This window comes from Lepidochelys kempii, chromosome 1 (genome assembly GCF_965140265.1).
Source record: "Lepidochelys kempii isolate rLepKem1 chromosome 1, rLepKem1.hap2, whole genome shotgun sequence".
NCBI lineage: Eukaryota > Metazoa > Chordata > Testudines > Cheloniidae > Lepidochelys > Lepidochelys kempii.
Genome location: NC_133256.1, coordinates 196,717,344 through 196,740,200, shown reverse-complemented (window position 1 = coordinate 196,740,200; position 22,857 = coordinate 196,717,344). Strand labels below are relative to the sequence as shown.

At 37.9% G+C, this 22,857-nt stretch overlaps 2 protein-coding genes across 10 annotated transcripts in view; one reads left to right on the top strand and one right to left on the bottom strand.

Annotated features, from left to right (window-relative positions):
- The window catches only part of CMSS1 (cms1 ribosomal small subunit homolog), a 371,436-nt gene that overhangs the window by 292,971 nt on the left and 55,608 nt on the right, over positions 1–22,857 (bottom strand). The gene's annotated exons all lie outside the window — the stretch shown is intronic.
- Positions 1–22,857, top strand: part of FILIP1L (filamin A interacting protein 1 like) — a 121,718-nt gene that overhangs the window by 56,850 nt on the left and 42,011 nt on the right. The window contains exon 1 of one of the 2 annotated variants that reach the window (XM_073307507.1): positions 20,713–20,848. The exons of the other annotated variant lie outside the window; for it this stretch is intronic. Within the exon in view, the coding sequence (XP_073163608.1) occupies positions 20,838–20,848 (11 nt within the window). The 5' untranslated portion in view covers positions 20,713–20,837. Of the gene's footprint in view, positions 1–20,712; positions 20,849–22,857 lie in introns of those variants that run through there. 2 annotated transcript variants of the gene reach the window in all.

The following is a 22,857-nucleotide window of genomic DNA, read 5'->3' as shown; positions in this document are numbered from 1 at the left end:
AGTGCTTTACCATTGCGAGTGAAGACATACCCTCAGTCTCCCTCCTCAGCCCTGCAACCTCAAGTGATCCAACTGAAGTTAATTAGTTACTTCAGAGAAGTCTCTAGGACAACTGAGCAGACACACTTCTGTAGGTTAATAAATATAAAAATAATTGGAAAGGTGATATTTTGTTGTTTATAATTCCCAAGATTCTTGTTTGATTTTAAGAGAGATAATAGGGTCATTATTTAAAAAAAATATAATTCTGTATTTTAACAAAATTTTCAGACAGTCACCATCTTTTTTACGATCTTGCTGATTTTGAACTGCATGTTTCCTGGCTTCTTGCTAGAACGAGTGACACCCCAAATACCATAAACAGGTTTCCATCTGAAATCCTTGTTTTTATTCCTTTTGTCTACAGTATTTGTGATGTCATTCACTCTGATCAAGAATCCAGGAAATATGTAGCTCAGATTTCTCAAGATTTTAGGGAATTAGTTTTGTTCAAATACAGCACTAATTACATTTTTAAAGAAGAGCCAGAGAAGTGAGAAGTTTTGCCTTTTTTGGAACCTTAAATACCTCTCTCCCCTCTGCTTTAAAATAAAGTTGGCAAAGTCTTGGTACTTATCACCTTTAAGATAAGTGATGTTGGAAAGTATAATGCACCCAACTTATAAACAGATATTTCTTTGTAATTCTGGGTGCACTGTATCATATCTTGTAGCAGAAATATGGCGCTTGCCACATTACTGGCCCATCAAGTCCTGCAGCCAGAGGTGACCAATACCTGAGGCTTCAGAGGAAGATGATGCACCTGTTCAACTGTGCCATCCTAGAGATAGGCAAAGAATACCTCAGATTGTAAGCTCCTATAGGATCAGTTTACACTCTGACCACTCAACTATAACTCTCCAGGGACTCAGTCACTCTGCCAAGCGAAAGGAGAACAAAGAGCTGGAGATGAGGACTGGTTGAAAATTCTGTCAAAACTGTTTTTTCAATGGAATATTGAGTTTTCAACTGAACACTTTTTCTTTTTTCTTTCTTTTTCTTTTTTTTTTAAAAAGGTCTACATTTGGCTGAAAACTTCAGGGTTCTGGCCAAACCTTTTTTTAAACAAAAAAATCAGTATTTTTAGCAGAAAAAAAGCCATTTTCAACTAGTTCTAATTCTGACTCTCCCACTCAAGCACCAGCCCTCCTGGAGACAAACTATGCCTGCTTCCTGGATAGAGTGCTGGGAAACAGAGAGGGTTTCTCCTGACCTCTCCCCCAGTAGCACACTCATGTATGGCGAGACATGAATGAGACCCAAATATCAGGGTACTAATTATGCAGCATAGTTGTAGCCATGTCCGTCCCAAAGAAGTTGGTAGTAATTGTTTCAACACCCTAAAAAAACAACACCCTCAGATTAAAGTACTAAATCAGTGTGTATTTAGCTTTGAAAATATTGTACAACATGCTAGGCCAACTCTCCTTTTTAAATGAGTATAAAAAGCTTTTTTTTTCCCCTGAGATCTTTTCCATTTGGTTTCACAAGAACTTAGTTCAATTCCAGTTTTGTCACTCAGGTTCCTTTATCTGGCATATAGGAAGGCTGAGTTGATCAGACTGAAGTGTTACGCAGCAAACCTCTTCCCTCATATAAATTTACATATCTCATTGCATTTACTATACATTGTATTACACATTTTTGGATTGGCTGGGTTACCTGGCAGGAATCAATCCCTTTACAGCATGCTGTGTCCACATATTATCCATGTTCAACCTACTTTTTACCCCATCTTTACATTCCTAAATTACTTTTTGTGCATTTTTATTTTGTTTGGAGTAAATGGTTCCCTTGTGTTCTCCCTCTTATCTTAGCTGGCTCAAACATTCTGTCTTCTTCGCTTACTGACCCATTTGCTTATTTAAATTACACAAATATTCCGTTTTCAGCCTGCTAATTAATTTAGTTCCCTACTCCTGTCTTCCAAGAAATGAGGCCTCCCCCATGTTTAATTACTTATTTCTGGCCAGCCCTACATTCCTACAATGAGTGAATCTATTAAGTTGTGTAAAGCCATAAACAACGTGACTATAACATGAATTAAAAGCCATTTTCAACTTTACTTGCCCCCCCCTTAAAATGTTCTAATTTTTTTGTGTATGAGCAAGGGACTGTTTTTCATACTCAGGTTTCCCCTCTCTACTCCTCAACAAAGGACCCCTACATCTCACACATGCAGAGCCCCTTGTCTGCCACCCCCTTGTCTGCCATCCCCTCTGGAAGTTGCATGCCCCTGGGTTTAACTTGTATGCAAGGCAAGTTATTAAGGAACTGGAAAGATACAGACTATATACAGAAAACCTGCCTAAGTGGGGCATACAGTTTTTTCTTTAAATAAATCATCCTTCAGTAGTTAAGTGTACCAATTATGTGGCTAACATTAGGGCAACAAATTTTCCCTTGCCTTCCTATTGCCATATGCCTGTCATTTTTTTCCTGCAGTTTCCATTCACTGTTTCAAACATGTGTTGCCACTTATGTGCCAAGAAAGGAATCTCTGAACTACCCCCTTTATGTATGATGAAATGGCAGACTGAATGGAGCCAGAGAGAGAGCACCATTAGCACTTATTCACACTTCTGTTTTCTCTTAACTTCCTTTTCTTTAAAGTTTATTCCTTCTGTGCAAGGATGTGTAACTATAAAGACATCCATGACTCATGCTGCAGAATATATAACTTTAGCCATGTATTGCAAAAGCTTTTTTTTTTTTTTTTTTAAAAGGCCACCTTAAATAAACTTTTTCTCCTTTACGTTTCCAGATGGCGGATTCTTTTGTGAATCACTTACCCAAGCATCCAACACTGGTAATCCAACATTCTTTTCTTGTACGCTCATTGCTGCAGTTTACCAGTGTTTAGGACCCTATCTTTTTATGGATCACTTCTTCTTTCAGCATCAGACTAGTTTGTGCATTTTTAGGTTTTTCAAAAGCAGTGGACAGCAGAAAATAATGAAAAGCAGCATTTTTCTCCCACAACAAAATGGTGAAGGGGGAAACCCATGTACACGTTTCTTCACAGAACACAAAAAGAAACTTTTAGTAAGAAATAACATATTTTTAAAAAAAACAAACATCTCAAGCCAGTGTGATGGCCTGTAACTCCATCAGTTCTCCTGAGGATTACTATTATTGCTACATGGGCAAAAGTTGGAAATCCAGCTGAGTAAGAGCCCAGTATAGCAGGTTATCTAAGTTTTGTGCTAGCTCAGTAGAGCAAAGTCAGTTGTTGAATTATGAGTTATATGCTGAAATGGATGATAGCTGCTACATTTTAGGCTTCCTAGCAATGGAGAGTGACAACAGGAAGTTAACCCATCAGAACACAGGTTAAAATATGGGACAAAAATAACCAAACGTTCCCAGAGTGAGTCATTCAAGTCAGACAGCATAAGGACAAAATCTAGTGTAAAAACAAACTGTGTTGAATAGCTTTAGAGAGATAAAATAACGTTCAGTAATAGTCATAATAAATCTTTCAAAACTAAAAGATATTGAAAAAAAAACTAGTTAAAGTACGACAATCTTAAAACAGTCAGGGTTCAGTAGATTTCAACTCAAATATAAAAGCAACAGGAGGTGTGTAGTTTTACAACCATATATAGATATATATTAATTATCTGCATAAAATGTTCAGCTTTGTGGGACCGCATCAAGACTATACTAACTCTAGGTGACATGTACTTATCCAGCATTAATCGTGTACAGGATTGAATGGTAGTTTCTACGCACAGACTGCTTGTAAAGTAAAACCAATGTGAGCAATTTAAATGTTTTAAAAAATAATTGCATAAAATCATAACTGTTTTATCATCATGTTCATATTCATAGAATCAAAGAACTGGAAGGGACCTCAAGAGTTCATTTAGTCCAGTCCCCTGCACTTGTGGCAGGACTAATTATCTAGACCATCCCTGACAGGTGTTTGTCTAACCTGCTCTTAAAAATCTCCAATGATGGAGATTCCACAACCCCCTTAGTCAATTTATTCCAGTGCTTAACCACCCTGACAGTTAGTTTTTCCTAATGTCCAACCTAAACCTCCCTGGCTGCAATTTAAGCCCATTGCTTCTTGTCCTATCCTCAGAAGTTAAGAAAAACAATTTTTCTTCCTCCTCCTTGTCACAATCTTTTACATATGTGAAAACTGTTATCATGTCCCCTCTCAGTCTTCTCTTTTCCAGACTAAACAAACCCAATTTTTTCCATCTTCCCTCATAAGTCATGTTTTCTAGATCTTTAATCATTTTTGTTGCTCTTCTTTGGACTTTCTCCAATTTGTCCACATCCTTCCTGAAACATAGCGCCCAGAACTGGACACAATACTCCAGTTGAGGCCTAATCAGTGCAGAGTACAGCAGAAGAATTACTTCTTGTGTCTTGCTTACAACACTCCTGCTAATACATCCCAGAATGATGTTTGCTTTTTTTGCAACAGCATTACTCTGTTGACTCAAATTTAGCTTGTGGTCCACTATGACCTCTAGATCCCTTTCTTCAGTACTCCTTCCTAGGCAGTCATTTCCCATTTTGTATGTGTGCAACTGACTGTTCCTTCCTAAGTGGAGTACTTTGCATTTGTCCTTATTGAATTTCATCCTATTTACTTCAGACCATTTCTCCAGTTTGTCCAGATCATTTTGGATTTTAATCCTATCCTCCAAAGCACTTGCGAGCCCTCCCAGCTTGGTATCATCTGCAAACTTTATAAGTGTACTCTGTATGCCATTAACTACATTATTGATGAAGAACAGAACCGGACCCAGAACTGATCCCTGCGGGACCCCACTCATTATGTCCTTCCAGCATGACTGTGAACCACTGATAACTCCTCTCTGGGAATGATTTTCCAACCAGTTTTGCACCCACCTTATAGTAGCTCCATCTAGGTTGCATTTCCCTAGTTTGTTTATGAGAAGGTCACATGAGACAGTATCAAAAGCATTACTAAAGTCAAGATATAGCACGTCTACCGTTCCTGCCCTATCCACGAGGCTTGTTACCCTGTCAAAAAAATCTATCAGGTTGGTTTGACACGATTTGTTTTTGACAAATCCATGCTGACTGTTACTTATCACCTTATCTTCTAGATGTTTGCAAACTGATTGCTTAATTATTTGCTCCATTATCTTTCCTGGTACAGAAGTTAAACTGACTGGTCTGTAATTCCCGGGGTTGTCCCTATTTCCCTTTTTATAGATTATAAAATAATTCAAAAAAAGTTTGTTAAAAATAAGCTAAAATGAAATTTCTAAAGAGAATGTGTATCCTAACAGCCACTCACTTCTCTGGAACGCTTACATTCTTTTACTATTTGGTATGCAAATAACTGCCTTATGAATTTTATTTGATTTAACACACATTTAATCAGTCAGTAGACAAACTGGAACTACACATAACCTGTGTTCTTAAAAATTATTGCATTTAAATAATAGGCAGTTAGGTATAGAGGATTGCAGAGGCTAAGTATTGCCAAAGGAATACGTTTTGCTCTACGCTGCATAAGATGAAAGTCAGGGTATTATCTATTAATTTTATACGAAGGAAGTTAAATAGTTGAAAGTGTAGTTCTACTCTGAAAAATTGACTGTAAAAATTACATCTAAGTGCTCCATACTGATTACCTCTAAACAACTTCAAATTAAACATGTTCCATTTACAAGGAAAATGATGTGTTTACTTAAGTGCCAGTCCTGAAATCTCAGCCTGTGATCTGAGAGTCAAGCTGAGTATTCTTTTCTTCTTGCTCATCATCATCATCAATACTAAAATTCTATATGTTGCTGCTGTCATTGACACTTGTGCCATCTCACTGGTGGAATTTAGTAAGCAATTCTCTTGGCATGCAAGAAAAAAGGAAAAAAAAAAACAGTTCACAATCTCCTTACGGGGCTAACTGTGCAACAATAAGAGAAGTAAAATGCAGCAGTAACTTACTTTTATCACTTAATGTGAGCAAATATGACCCAAGCGTCTCTTACGTAAGGTGGTGCTATTTTCACACAGAAATTTTTAGAGGAGAACTGTACTTGAAGTAGTTTTTACCAAAATGATCTTCAGACAGTAGTAATGAGAAAAGAATTAGTTAACGGGACCTATCAGCAGGTATTGTGTTCCTTGAGTCATCTGCCTTCACTGATGGGATACAGTAGACAAGAAAGCTCTGTGCTTTGAACAATCCCGCAGGAAGGGCCTTTGGTATAAGTAAGCAGGCAATGAGCAAGGGGGAACTAAAACTGTACTGTATGATCTGTCAGGGAAAGATAAGTCCCAAATCCCTCAGGAGTTTGTAACAGTCTGGACAGCCATCCAAAATAGAATCCTTGTTTGTAAACACTGATGGACAAGAGGCACATTTAGTGCTCAAAACATAACCATAATACTTTGTGCTAGCATCTGCTTTGGAATACTGCTTCAGTTGGTGCAGATTATTGGGAAATTTGGAAAATAAGGACGTCTGCCTCACCTTAACGAGCAACAAGGAGACCCTCCCAAGGAAGGGAATGCCACACAGAGAGGAACAGATTGTTTGCTGAGCTGGATGGTTGGTGAGAGGAAGCAAGCAAGAAACAAATGGCAGGGTACCAAACCCCATCTTTGGCTGATAGTAATTACAACTTGTATTGCACTTTATTTACTAATTCCCAATGTAAATAGTTCTGGCCTTGTTCTCCCTGTGAGGGCATAAGAGCAGAAGTATTAAATAGGTAAAAGTATAAATATTCTGCTGTCCGTTGTGAACTGATACAACTACAGTAGCATCTGAAATAAAAAGACTCCACACTTCTTTGGCACCTTTCATCAAAGGATCTCAAATGTTAAACATCTATAATCCAACTATCTTCAAGATATTGTCCCCAATTTATAGAAGAGAAAACTAAAAGTTAAGGCCAACATTTTCAGAAACAGTCTCTGATTCTGGGTGACTAAAAAATGAATTCAGTTGAAATTGAGGGTGCTCTGTAAGAGGACTAATCCAAATGTAGGATTCTAACACAAACATTAAGGCAATAGTGTTTTGTTATGGTATCTAACAAATTCCCACAGCTTGACATGCAAATCTCAAAATAAAAAAACCTAGCCTAAGGAAAGCTACTAACACAGACCTAATTCTAAAGTTATTGAGTATGATTTAACTATGATCCTCAAAATGAAAACTCAATCCACAGAACAATTAAAAAGTCAACAATGTGATTATCATACCCTTAAACTCAGGAGATTGGTTGCAATTATTTTTAATTGTGATTTTTTAAGAGATTTCATTTCAAACATATGAGAGACTTCTTATTTTTAAAAGATCAGTTTGTAAAACAATATACTTCATTCAGATTAGAATACAAGGAAAAAATATCAGATCAACAACAAAAAAATTTTTATGTCACTTCAACACAATCTGAGGACTATAAACCAGTACCACATCTTCTATAAAATTCTTGCTCAACATTAGATCAGTTTTGAGTTTGGATACTAGGAGTGGCCTGGCAAACTACTTTATACATATGGTACTTAAAAGTGAACAACGCTAAAAGGGGCTTAAATTAGCATAATAGCATATGCTATTAGCATAAGATGACAAGTTTAATATTCCATGACGGAAAAGATTTCTTTCCAGTGTTTGTAAGTGGATCACTTTCCAATAAATTAAACCAATGACTGTGGAAATTGCTCTGCCTTAAAAATCTACCTTAACCAGCATTTACAGACAGACAGACGGAAAGAAAGAAAATGAACTGGTACCAAAATAAGATCATCATCTGTGTGAGGTATACCCTTTCCAGGTAATTCTGCCTGCTTGGACCAATACACTGGTATACTTACAACCTATAATGCAATGCCTCTGAAAAGACTGATTTCATAAGGTTACTTCTTCCACGAGCAACTACAGTACCATTTATCAACCAAATGGCCTTTGCTGTGATGGTGTAATGTTTTTAAATTTTATATCCCACTGGGGAGCTTTTGTGAATGCAAAGACAAGTATAGAAGTGATTCTCCAATTGTGATGATGTAATGTTACCATGGAAGTGACCTGGCTATACAGGTTTCCAGATTCTGAGCATGGCTGGTGTGAACCAGAAGTCTGAGCATTTTCAGTTTGAGCTGACTTCTAATGCAACTGTTAAAGTGCTGTGCCTACTCTCCTGACCAACCTGCCTCATGAGTTCTCACTCAATTTCTGGCACAAAATAATGTTCTCTCAAATCAAAGAAAGAATAATTACTTCAAAATTCTCTGCATTTTCCAAAGAAGTCACCCAGAAAAAATGGTTTCAGTTTAACCAAGCAGTTCTCAAATTGTGGTTCATGAATCACAAGTGGTTTATGGAGCACTAGCTGGTGGCTCGGTGGGGGAGAGATGGCAGATTTTGTGGTCAAATTTACACTAAATCTTACTCCAAATGGAATCAGTCTCAAAAACCTGCATTTGTGATTAAGCCTAGGAATGCTAATAATATGAAAAATGAGTTTTCTAGCAGTATATTAAGACCATGCTAACCATGAGAAATGCATCCAGGCAAAGGAGAACTATTTTTCCTCCAGCAGCACCAAAGGAATATATGTACGAATTGTGCATTTCTTAATAGATACCAGATACATGGGAAAATATTTCATAAATGTAATCTGTAACTGAAAGATGTGAAGGATTTTTCCTAATCAGAATCTCCTTCAGATTTAGACATAATCTTTACAACAAAGGAACACATGTCTACAAATCTCAGTGTTATATAAAGTGGAAACAGTAATATTTGAATGTCCTGTGACTGTTTACATTTTTCATACACATCTGACTTAGGCCTGGTCTACACCTAAAACTTAGGTCCATGTAGCTGCACTGCTCAGGGCTGTAAAAATTTTTGCATCCTGCACAATGTAATTAGATCGACCTAACCCCCACTGTAGATGCAATTAGGCCTACGCACGATTCTTCTGTTGGCCAAACTACCATCTTTCAAATAGATGAATTTACTATAGTGATGGAAAAACCCCTTCCATTGACGCAGGAAGAGTCTTGCAGCATTTGTAGATATACTCTCAATAAATGAGTGGTCATTTCACATGACCTGTGTCAGTTCCACAACATCAGGATTACAAAGTAGGGTTTATTCATGAAGACACAAGGCAAACCTTTTTACTTCTTGAGAATCTAAGAAGATAATCTCCAAAAGGACTGAAGAAGTTTAAAAACAGACTGTCCTAGCCATTATTACCTCAATTTTCATTCTTCCATGAAGAGGATTAGTAGCAAAGAGTGGCAAATAAAGATAAACAGGTGGCGAGAGACAGAAACTTGAGCAACAGTGGCAGCAAATGAAGATTGTTTGAAATGAAGAACGTTTACAAGCCTGGCAGTTAAGAGATCATTCTTTTCCAATGTCCAGAAACCACCAAAACATGCCAAAACAGTGGATCACTTTCTTTAGCATGCAGACCACAGCAGAACCCAGCCCCATCTGATGGAAGGGCCTCTCAAGGTGCATGGAAGCCAATTCCCTGCACAGGACAAAGACCAGCTTCATTCCTGAATTCAGACTACTGCTAGAGTCTGGGCTTGTCTTCACTACCGGGGAGATCGACGCTGCTGCAATCAACGGAAAAGCACTCTTCGGTCGACTCCAGTACTACAGCTCCCCAAGAGGAGTAAGAGTAAGAAGCTGGAGTAGCATAACTTAGGTAAACTTACCCTGGTAGTGTACACAAGGCCTCTGACTTAACAGCTGGGAGAGAAAGAAAATTAGATTTCTCTTACCTTAATACAGTGGTTCTCAAACTTCTGTACTGGAGACCCCTTTTACACAGCAAGCCTCTGAGTGTGACCCCCCTTATAAATTTTTTTAAAAAGTTTTTATATATTTAACACAATTATAAATGCTGGACTCAAAGCGCAGTTTGAGGTGGAGGCTGGCAGCTCGCAACCTCCCATGTAATAACCTCGTGACCCTCTGAGGGGTTCCGACCCCCAGTTTGAGAACCCCTGCCTGAATGCTTCAATATAGAGCAGATGGAGCTGCAAACTTGTTCTAACTGAAATCAGATTTCAGAAACTCAGCCACCTCCACCTTCACATCCTTGCATCTTCCAAAAAAGACATAATTAATCCTTATTGGAAAAAGATCTTCAGACATGATACCCAGCTCCCTTCTACACACCTTAAGCATAAAAAGCCTAAACCATCCTCTGAAACATCTGGGAATTCATTCCCTAGAGGGCCAGCTCTATTGCTTAAAAGATGCCTACAAGAATTCATTTCTGGTAACAATGGAGCAATGACATTGAGTCAAAGTATGTTTAAGCAACCCAGACTCTGACATCAGTGTGTACAGTACCTGTCTTGACAGCGCTATTACAAGTATTTGTTGATGTCACCAAAATAAAGATCAGTGCTGTATTTAAAGCAAGGTCTTGAGAAACACTGCTGATAAATAACTCCTTCCAAAGCATAACCAAGACATCTCAAAAGCCACAGGAACTGAAGAAATCAGGAACCTCAGGGCTATCAACCATAAGAGCTTAAACAGATCCCATTACTTCACCCTGAGTCAAACAATGTTTAAACTAGCCGATAAAGGAAATGCTATCATGTCTTGAAGCATAAACTTCTTGGATACACTTTCAGATATAAAAGTCTCCTAACACAAACATCTGTAAAAGATTTTAATGTGTGACAACATACCGCAAGTCACTTGATTTTTCATGTCCCATTCCGAAGTAATGCATTAGATTCTATAATATTTAACACTATGAAACGAACAAACAAAAAAGGCATAATGAGGATATATCAGGCTTCACATATACCATATATCAGGCTTCATAAAAAATTTAAAGTATTCAAAAACTATCGAACCATCTGAGACATGCAAATACTAATCTTGGTCCAATAAGTCATGATTGGGTCTTACTGACCAGCACAGAAAGGTTTAGGGATTGAGAAAGGATATCTAGTATAATCTGTGCCTGTAGTTTGTTGAGTCCAAACACCTCTCTCTATATATATATATATATATATATATATATATATATATATATATATATATATATATATATATATATATATATATATATATATATATATATATATATATATATATATATATTTTTCAATTAGCAAAAAAGATAAAGTTTGTCACTGTACTGGAAAGATTCTAGAAGCGCTGTTTACTGTATAGCAGCGGAGTAACTAAGATAGATACAGCCAGGAGTAGGCAGAAGGGGGCAGAAGGAGGAAAACTATGATCAAATATTTGCATTTTCTATGGGGGTGAAAAAACAGTGCCCAAATCTTTTTGCTGACGGGATCACTCATGAGCAGAGAAGTTTTACATTCTTGTGATTTTCTGTTGCAATGTCACTGTTAGGAAAGTGAAGTGAGCTGTAGCTCATGAAAGCTTATGCTCAAATAAATTTGTTAGTCTCTAAGGTGCCACAAGTACTACTTTTCTTTTTACTGTTTGGAAAAACAGTCACGTAAGAGAAATAGAATAGTATCATATGAAATATGACTTATGCTATGCCAGTTCAGGGAGCTGATCAACTCTGTTAAGTAACAATGTAACATCTCTCAAAGAGTAAGTCATTAAGAATTTAAATTTAAAAATGTATTTTGTAGAAGAAATGTACACTTTATTTCACATTAGATTTTTTTTTAAATCTAAAGTTCTAACACTGTATTAAACAAACCAATGCATCTCTTAGCGTACACTTGGTCCTACACAAAAACAAATCAAACACAGACATATGCGCTATGATTACAAACCAACTTCGCTTATGGACTGTAGTTATCCTTCATCTAAAGAGCATTAAACTTCACATTTTTATTTATTTATATTATTGTAGTCCGAGGAACACCAGCCATGAGCCAGGACCCCTTTGCGCTCGGCGCTGTACAAACACAGAACAAAAAGATGGTTCCTACCCTAAGGAGCTTACAATCCAAGTATAAGACATGAAACTAGAGATGGATACAGACAGCTGAGGGAGTACAAGGAAACAATATTGTCAGCATGCTCGGCAGTGGTCTCAGCACACCAACAGCCTCACCATTCTCAAGTTTTTTGTAGGCATCATGACAAAGGAGAGTTTTAAGGAGGGATCTGAAGGAGGACAATGATGTAGCTTCACAGACATTTACAACAAGCACCTTCCAAGTGTGAGGGGAAGCATGGGAGAAAACACAAAGGTGCCTGTTTAACAATTTAACAAGCTGGCATCCTGAGTGGACTGGAGCACTGACAGCTCAATATGGAATGAGAGGTGATAGGTAGGCTGGGGAATTGGCTGTGAAGCTATGTTTGATGCAATAAAGATGGGGAGTCAGTGGAAAGATGCAAAGAGAAGGGGTGATGTGATCAAAGCAGCAGACTAGAAAAATGAACATCTGAGCTTGAAGGCTGGAGCCAATGTAAGCCAAAAGTGAGGTTCTAAACTGGAATTCCTTTAGTTTGGAAGAAGTTATTGTGGGAAATAACATTGCAAGGAATAGAACAGAAATTTTATCCACTCATTTAATTAAAAAATGGATAACAGAGCTGAATAAAGTTAATTGGAACAACTTGAGGTAACAAAAAACAAAACAAAAAAAATAAACACTCAACACCACCATAACTTCCCACCATGGAAAACCATTTTGCATCCGATGAAGTGAGCTGTAGCTCATGAAAGCTTATGCTCAAATAAATTTGTTAGTCTCTAAGGTGCCACAAGTACTCCTTTTCTTTTTGCCAATACAGACTAACACGGCTGCTACTCTGAAACCTGTCATTTTGAAGAGAGTGCAGGATAAAAGTGGAATTTCAAGGAACGGAAGATTTAGTGGGAGGGGGCTTAAGCTCTGAATATGAATTGCTTTAAAGTCACTCCCTTGTGCCCCAGCAAAGTTTTCTGGAACGAAACACTTTGCAATTTATTCAAGCATTCAGATCATCCCCTGTATGGTTTTCTTAGCAACTGTCCAGTCTGCGCGCAGTGTACCTGAAAGTATCAGGTTGATGAAAGCATTCCCAAATACCAATGAATCTTTATCATTGCTGAATTTAAGATGAGAACATCTCTGCTGACTTGTCCTTCAGAAGCTTCCATAAAATGGGAGATTAACCAATATCCTTTTGAATGTATTCGCTCTCCTCCTACCTCAAGGATATTGTGGAATTTTTGTTGCAGACCTCAGGAGCAAACTGGTATCTGAAGCCTGCAAAAAAACATTCCCAAAACCCAAGAGACCCCCTTGAACAGTACCAGCTATGGGCAACGCTCATACAAAAAACTAAGTATGTACTATACATTAGGAGATCAAGAAATTCCGTAAATACTTTTCCAGACTAGAGAACTGAACCACACCAAATTCCTAAATCATTGACTCATCATATAGCACAGCATTTCTGAATCCCAAATGGACCAAAGTTTTTCAAGTTGTGTTACATCCCTAGAAATCCACAATTCAAAACAGTCATCTGGGATGTATTAACCACTGTGTTAGTTCAGCACAGATTCCTTAAGCAGATACCAAAATGATCAGTATCCTTAAAATACTGTTATAGCCACTGTATTGTTATACAGTGATTAGTGTCTGGCCATTGGGATAGTAAGAAGCAGAGTTGCGTTTACTTAGGAGACAACAAAAGATTTTTTGGTGCTAGTGAATCCTAATAAAAAATATCATTTGAGGAATATATTTTTATATATGTTTATACAGATATACAGTAAGCAGCAGCGCTCAGAATCACAACTAACATAACCAATTACCTTCAGCAGACACTTTCTGTAATGGTTACACTTTCACTGGTTAAAGCTGCAGGTAGGGGGAGATGGAAGCCACCATGGCGGGGCGGGGGTAACTACAATAACGAAACAAAAGATTTGAGTATATTTTTGTCCTGGACTGGCCCTAATCGGTGATCAGTAAAACTTTTGATAGGCCATGGCCCGTAACGAATCTTGTAGCATTTGGGATAACAGAACCAACACACTTAATGACAGATCACTTCAGCCTGCATGCTGGGCCTCACATTCCAAGGCATCTCTGGAGCAGGTGTACTAAATAACAAGCAGGGAAACTGGAGGTCTCAGTCATGCATGTGAAGAGTCAGATGGGAGGAGATATAAAACTGTGCTAAGAAGCTGAAGGGACTTAGGACACCATGAAATACTTCCCTGGCCTATCTGTTCAAGGCCTTGACAGGCGAATCCCTGTACTGACACTTCTTGAAGCCTGGTCTACATGGAAAAGTTGTACTGGTTTAACTTATGTTGTATTTTAAAATGGATTCAGTTAAACCAATGCCAGAGTGTCCATAGAGGAGTTTATACAGCTATAACTACATTGTTTCATTTCACTTCTTACGTTAAGCCAGTGCTACTTTCTCACAGAGACAAACCATAACGGGGACCAGGATTCATGGTGAGGCAGATCTGAAGTTGAAGAGCAGTTGGGAAAACTATAAATCTGACACGTTAGGTTAGGGTTAATCTTGTCCTGATTAAACATAGATGTTAGATCACCAGCCTTTTCTGCTGGAGCACAATGACTCAACAAAGAGAGACATTCTTTAATGCCGTTTCCAAGAACGGTCATGCATGCACAGCATGGTCCTCTCCAAAGCACAGAAATGCATCAGAGTCTATAAATGATAACCTCTTCCTGGTGCTGATGAAGTACTATTGAAGCAGCTGCACCACTTGCAAGGGCAGCTCAACTACGCATACACATTTACAGAGTAAAAATTCAATGCAGAACAAAAAAAAAAAAGCTAACTTTTAAAAAAATGTTAAGTTTATATGTAAGACCACAAAATGTTAGAAAATGATCCCAATTCAGTGGGGGGGGGGGAAAAAACACATGAGGGGGAGGCACACTAACAAAACCGACATCATTATAGGCTTCGAAAACCTGCCAATTCACCAGTCAAATAACATGCAGTTACACCTACAGATAAAATCTCAACTATCCCAATTTTCTTCTTTATGTTTCATATCCTCTAACACCCCTCTTAAAGGAGCATTAGTTTAGGTGGGGAAGAAGAACGTATATTAAATGCTTTTATATTGCTTTGGGGCAAACTTTGTAGTTATTTGTCCTACAATGCATTTTTCTAAAATTTTCTCAAGGTCACATATACACGATAAGGAACCAAATGCATTACCCGGTAGGAAATGTCTTTCAACTCTGTCAGGAGAAAAGGAATCAGTGGTTAAGTGAAGAAATACAGTCACTATATGTCTCGAGACTGTGCTTTGAGGAAAAAGGACCTAACTAATCCTAATAAGAACTGGCTTAGAAGCTCGGTAGCATCTGCCAAACAGGAGAGAAGGAACACTAGATAATACAAGAGAGTTTGGATAGCCAATTCTCTCCCTCTGCCAAAGGAATGAAGAGCTGAATCTGCTTCTGTCCATGGCCCATAGTGAAAGCCAGGTGATACAAGAGAACGTTATCTTTAAGAACTTTCCACTGTTTCCCCCCGCATATACAATCTATTGGACATCAACGGGTTTCAGACTCTTATTTAGCCGTAACAGCCTCAAAATTTATCTCAGTAAAGTGCAGAAACTAAAGTGAAGAAAAAGTTGGTCTGAAAACCAGAAAACAAAATTTATGGTGAGATCTAGTAGTCTATGGAATAAGATGTTAAGGGAAGGGGAAAATCAAATTAAATTCCTTTAATCATGTAAAAGGGATACTATCAAATTATAAAATAAATGTACAGCCTGATCTTGCTTCCATTTAAATTAATGGCAAAACTCCCACAGACTTCAATAGGAACAAGGCTAGACATGTATTCAGAAATAAAATACACAGTTATTAGAACAAATATTTGGACATCAGTTCACCTGTTCGTCATGTATGTTAGGCAATGAAACTAGACTGGTCAAGTTAACTTTGGTTCTCATTCCCTAAATCAACAATACTTTCTGTTACCTTTGATTTTCCAACAGTGTGTGCAAATGTTTATATACAATTGCACAACCCCCATTCTCCAAAAGAAAAAATGGTCTCAAAAGTATGTCAATTTTTTAAATTAAAATTGTAATTTTTCAATTTCCGTGGCTATTTGTTATAATCCAAATTTTGGACCTAAACTACTTGGTAGTATCCTTTTAAAAGTAAAAAAGAATTCTTCAGGCTACACCAATATGAAACTAGCTGACGGAGGCCCTATTTCAGCCAAGCATTAAAACACGTGATAAAACTTAAGTAGGTGCTTAAGTCCATCCTGTTCAGCAAAACACACAAGCATATGTTTAAATGCTTTGCTGAACTAAGGTCCATGATCAATATTTCCTTTTTTTTAATCTTAGATGTGAATTGCAAACGGAAGAGAATCAAATGCTAGAATGGTTAGGGTTACGAAACTGTAGCTAGGAATGGCTTGGTGATGGAAGTGTGGGGGAGACAAGAGATTTAATAATGGACAGAAGGGGAAGAATGTAATGAATTTAATTTTAAAGTCAAAACATGTAACTAACACACATACCCATCATCACCCCAATCACTTTCCTTGCATGTTATATGTCCTTCCCTATCCTTCACGTGCTTGTGTCTTTTTAACTCTTCAAAGTAGGGACCTTCTCTTCAAGTAAGCTCTTCCACAGGGTGGACACTATCACAATTTAAATAGTAAAATTAAATTGAAGAGTAATCAGCCAACAACAAAATGCATTCAAGAACACGCTACAGGGAGCAGTCCTGCTCTGGCATAGGATAGACTAGATGACTTAATAGGGTTTTCTTTTTGTCTCTAATTTCTATGATTCTTTGGTTTTTCTATCCTGCCGTAATACTTATGAGTGCAACAACAATTTTGAAAACTATGATTAGTCACTAAGGAAACAGAGCTTGTTTTCAGGGAGAGAGAGAGAAGCAAAATGACCTAAATAATAGGCTTTCCCCTCTCTTATCTAATTCTTCTATGGTAGAGAACAGTGGTCAGCCCTTAATGTTCTGCAGTTCCTCTCAATGATGCAGTAAGTTTCACGCACAAGCACTGCATTTTTTTACAAACTGAGTACAAGGTCAGATCCATCATTTTGTAGAATGAAGATCGCTTCACTCCCCCTGCTAAATCTGAACTGGCAGCAATGTAGGAATTTAAGTAAATTGTATGGGGCAGGGACTATCTTTTTGCTCTTTTGGTACACTGCCTAGCACAATAGGGTCCTGCCCATGACTGGGGCTCCTAGGTGTTAGTACAGTACAAGTAATAAATAACAGTAACATCAAAGTCACTTAGCAACCTTAAAATAGCACAGCATTAGCAGAAAACAAGGTGTTGGGCACTGAAACATCAGTAAACTCTGTAAGGACACAAACCTAAGAGAAGCTCCTGGAAGATGATGCGTGACTAAACCACTCATTAATGCCAAGAGGACTGTCTCTATATTCAACACTAACATATATGATAGACAGCATCTTGCGGGATTGTGCCCTGATACGACAGAAACATGTGAGCATAATCAATCATTTCTGGAGGATACATATAGTGTTTTAAAATATAAATCATTTTTAAAGTGTTTCTGTTGCTTTGCATATAAAATTAATTTAAAAGAACAGGACACTCCAGCATCCTGACAACTTCAGCATCTTCACTGAAACCAGCTCAGCTTCAGCAGCGGGGTCTACAGAGCCTCTGAAGTGGCCACAGTTTTGGTCTAAGCCACTCTGAGCTCCAAAACTGAAGGCTCCTGGGCAGCGTAGAATGTTAAGTAGGTGCATTCGTTACAACAGAAACACTGCATACCAGTATAATGACAAAACGGAATCACTGACTGATTAGGGGTAAACAAATGAGTATTGACATGTACACGGTGCATGGTCATCACTGAGTCTAGGTCTACATTGTAGCTGAAATTGTGACTCCCAGCCCAGGTAGGCAGACAAGCGCTAGCTCTGCTCAAGCTATTACACTAACAATGGCAGTGTGGATATTACAGCATGGGCTAGCCAACAAGTACAAACCCGCTTTCACCCCAGGGGGCAGTAATTGGGTGGGTAGCCTGTGTCCCCACTCATGCTGCAATGTCCATGCTGCTGTTTTTAGCACGCAAGGTCAGTCAACCCATGCTGCAGTGTAGACATATCCTGACTGAAGGGGAATTCCTGGCTCTACTGAAGTCAAAGGGAATTTTGCTATTTAATTCAATAAAGGCAGGATTTCTGGGCTAGAGGTGTAACAGGCACCAAGGAAGGCTCTTGGGAACCTATTACACTGAGACTAATTTTTTTTAAATTATATTAATCAATTCTTACATATTTCCTTCACACAAAATTCTTCACTATTTCAACTTAGTACTTGGAATAGTCATCTAGCCCAGCTGTTATTAAACTGTGACATCATAGAAGAAGCAAGTGGAAACAGGTAATTACATACTTGGCAGATGCACTGTGGCAAAGCTGCTTTGCAACAGGCTACAGATGTGAACATTTTTATTGAGGAGCAGGATTAATTAGGAACACTACAAGGTCATACTTTGGCCATCCCTGCTGTAAACACGGATTTATAAACAGGGGGATTTGCATTCCCCACCCAAGCAGGAGAATGTCACAAGCTTACAATGAGCACTATCTGGGCTTTGTTCCTTAACAGCGGGGTGTTCCTGTAGCAGCATCAAAACAGAGCCAGATTGGGAAGGCTGGTCCGTTTGTTTTATAAGGATGCTGGGATATTCTACTCCTCCAAGTTTTGCGCACACAATTCTAATAGACCACATTATGTGGAAGGGCACTTGGAACCTAGGTGAACTTAACATGGAGATAGGATCAATCAATGGAGAGCAGGCATGAAGTGGGGAGAGAGGGACATGGAAGAAAACAGAGTAGGGAAGGACGACGGAAAGAAATGCTTACATTTCCTATCTTAAAATGTTACATAGTGCTGCTATGCTCTGTTAAACAGCTGCCAAGACCCACACTAAGGAGGTGGCTTTTCAGTGGAGAGTGAAGTGAGCTACAGCACCTCAATGCGGTATTGTGACGGTTAATTAACATTTGTAAAGCACTCTGATGAAAGGTGCTTGTACAGCATAAAGTATTATTTCCTGGTCAAACATATGTTAGTTAGGGGATCTGAACACCAATTTCACCCAGTGGACAGTTATCTACATATAGTGCTAAATAAATTATGTTGTTCTGTCCATAGGACTAGTAAACCATAACAAGGCTCGAACGCTTGTCTCTGTCACCAACAAAATAAAAGGTATTAAGTCACTCACCTTGTCTCTCGCATAATAAGGCATATCAGTCTCCCAAACACAGGTCGGGAGGGATTTATATATGGGCATTTATAATGCCAACTAGGTTTGAAAGATGGACGGGTCTGATCCCCTCTCATGCAATACACACACACACACGTATGTATGCACCCATTACACCCATACATACTCACATCTACACACACACACGACAGAATTTGGAATAAGTTCTGCTGCAGTAGTGGTACAAAGAGATCCACTGAAATTTCTAAGTAAAGCATGAACATCTTTTAAAGGACAGAAGTTTGACCCCATGTGTTTATTATGCTTACACTGTCTTTTCCATAACATACATATTTTTTGGTATTTATTTGTTCTAGTACCTGGAAACAATATCTCTATCTAAACACAAGTACTGTCCATCACACTGGCCTTATTACTCGCATTTAAATAAAAATGTTCCATTATGAGCTTTTTAACAGATTCAAGTAAGCACACACACCAACTCATCTGAAGACTAAAATTTCAAGGGGTGCAAATGAAGCAGATGCATCCATAATTCATTTAGCTGAGCAGAACATAAGCTTAGAAAGCACTTAATGGTCTAATTCTCATATCAATATGTAAGGATTTATTCAGTTAACTCCCATTAACCCTAAATGGGGCTTCAACAAGCGAATCCCCTACATATTGCATATAGTCCCCCAATGTTTTTAGGGTGTGGTGGTGGGGCTGGAGGAGAGGAAATCAGAGACATAAATTTAAGTCCTACAGTTATATCTTCCTGTTTGTCCCCTCAGTCCTTTAATCAAATGATTTGTTTCTTTAAAACCTTCTCACTAAAAATAGTTGGTCAAACTCCTAATTGCCTTAGCTGAAACACAAACATGTGAAAAGGAAAAAAGGGTTTTGTAGGAAAAACATTGAAGAAAATAAAATAGGATTTCATCTGGCATTCCCATCATCACTTGAAGAATTGTTTTGTAGTTACATCATCAGGAAATAAAATACTTTCCTCTGGGGACCCTGACTCTTTACAAAAAGTAAAAACGAGAAGGCTTGAAGCTCATATCACTTGCAGAGGAGTTCAGCTAAACTCACATTTTTTTGTCATCTTAAAAACAAAAAAAAAAGGACAAACCCCTGCCAGGCCACTTCATTAAGTCAGATGCCCATGTTTTTTCTAATGCTGGGCTAAGCAACTAAGAGGAAAACATTATAAAATAATCAGCTAACGACTTTCCATTACTTTATTATCAATAATAAAGAGGAACTGCCGTTACCCATGCCTTCCGCACATTCTTTTTGACCATGAACTGGGTAGACAAATGAAATATTTCACACAGTCCTGAGCGTCAGCTGGAGCCAGAACACATTAATAAGCTTTCTAAGTTCTGGCTATCACTAAAGTACACTAGTCAGACACGACGAGTCTGCACAACACCGAGTTCCTTATATGGCAATACAATGACGTAATGCTCCATAGGCTTGGGGCATGCAAGGAGTCTATCTCTCATTGTTTGGTGTAACTGCCGGAATGCTCACATCTCTGATGCTTAGGAGAACTGAAATCCCAACACCATAGAGCAATAGCTAAACCAGGGAATTCTACAGTCCATGCATATAAGGTAAGAGAGAGGTGGGAGGAAAGTTTCTTTTAGCAACCAATGGCCATTTCTGGTTAAAAAATCATCAGCATCAATAATTATTTCCAAAAACACTGGATTCAGAAGATGTGTCCTGTTGTTCAAAACTAGCATAACTATTGAAACAATTTCTAAACTTTCCTTCTTTTTAAAAAAAAATCCTGCAGATGTAACAGATGAGGCATTTATTTAATGTTAAAGGGGTAGGGAGAGAGCTATGAATTACGCACACTTTCCAAATGGGCTGGACAGAATAATGACTGCATTTAAAACTGTGGAAAGAATCCAACTGTATTGTAATACATTAAATAGAGCTACTGCATTTCTCTTTATATGGTGTGTTTATATGTGTATGTGATATATTAGAAGACATGCATACACACGTGCATACTAGAATTTATTTGTACTTTTGAACATCTTTTATTGCAGTTTAAAAAAAGGCATTTAAATTGTACTCTTAGCGTTGAAATATTGCTGGGAGCACAACTTTGTAATAAGGTTACACTTTGTTTAAAAGCATAAACTAATTTAATTTCTACAAACTATTCAAGTCCTAGGCACTAGTTCCCTCTTCTGTGTCTTGTGTGTAAATGTCAAATAGAAAGAGGAAAGAACTGTCAGATCTTCGTTTCAAGACTTTTAATTACTGGCCATCTAGCAAGTTTTAAAAACTAGAGGTAATTCATTACCTTCTAGAGCTGATTCTGCAAGGTCCTAAACTCCCAGCAGTTGAGAGTACTCAGCACTTTTTAGGAGGTGCTCAGAATGTTGCAAAATCAGACTTGAATATGATATGGTGCTTTATGTCTGCATCCTGAAGAAACACTCCATTCTCTTATATGACTATGGACCCAATCCTGTAAACTGTTACTCACAGGAGTAATCCTTACTCATAGGCATAATCCAAGTGCAAGCAGTTGAACTATGCTGGCAAGCACAGACTCAAGCACAAAGGTTTGCAGGATCAAGTCCCAAGTGTACACCACATTTTCGTTATTCTATAGTCAATAAATTAAATATGCAAATTAAGTTCTAAGACAAATAAAGTCACACGAACACATCCTACACATTAACCCACCAAGTAAAGAAAAAGCTCATATTCATTACTTTTTCAAAGCATTATTATTAACTGTCCACAAGATCAAAAGGAGTCTGCATAAACCGTTGGCGGAGGTTTGTTTTTATTTTATGAAATATTGAAAAACCTGCAAGATTCTAGCTTGGCAGTATACATGGAAGAATGAAAACTGTTGCATCCATAACCATTGATACACTCACACCTATATGTGGCTTTAAAGACAAGCTACAAAATTTAGTGTTATGAATTTTTTTTAAGAAGATCTTTTTCCCACAATAGACTAAGAACTAGGGCTGGCTGGAAAAGTAAAACGCTGTCTTAACATTTTAGTTATAAAATATTCTGCTTTTTGGCAAAAAATTGGTTCTGTAGGCATTTTCCAGACAGCTCCAACAACTTAATTTAAAAACTGAAATTTAATTTCAGTGGCAAATTGGGTACTCCTGTATTATTAGCATTGGCATTTAAATAATAATCTCTCTCATCCCTGCTTTCAAGATAATCCCTATAATAATGAACAGACAGCATTCACACCTCAGTTGATGCTTTCAGTCATGCTGGCTACACAGCTGACAAGAAAATGCTATATTGATTTGCAGAGTGAAAAGAATCCTAGCAACCAAAATAATTGGAAGTTTAATTTTTTTAAATAAAACTTTGGATTCCACTGCCTTAACCCCCACAACTTTTTTGCCATACCTGTGGCCTTCTATCCTCTTTCTGCCCCTTCCCTCCTACATGATCATTTAACAAAACACAGAGGTAACGGTGTTCCCTAATTATGTCCAACCAATTTAATTTAATGCATGATTTAGTAAGTTAAACAATGTAATTACCAAATGTACAAAGGAGAAATATTCACTGAAGTAAAAAAAAAGACCAGACTGCTTAACGCAGAGTCCAGTAACAGATT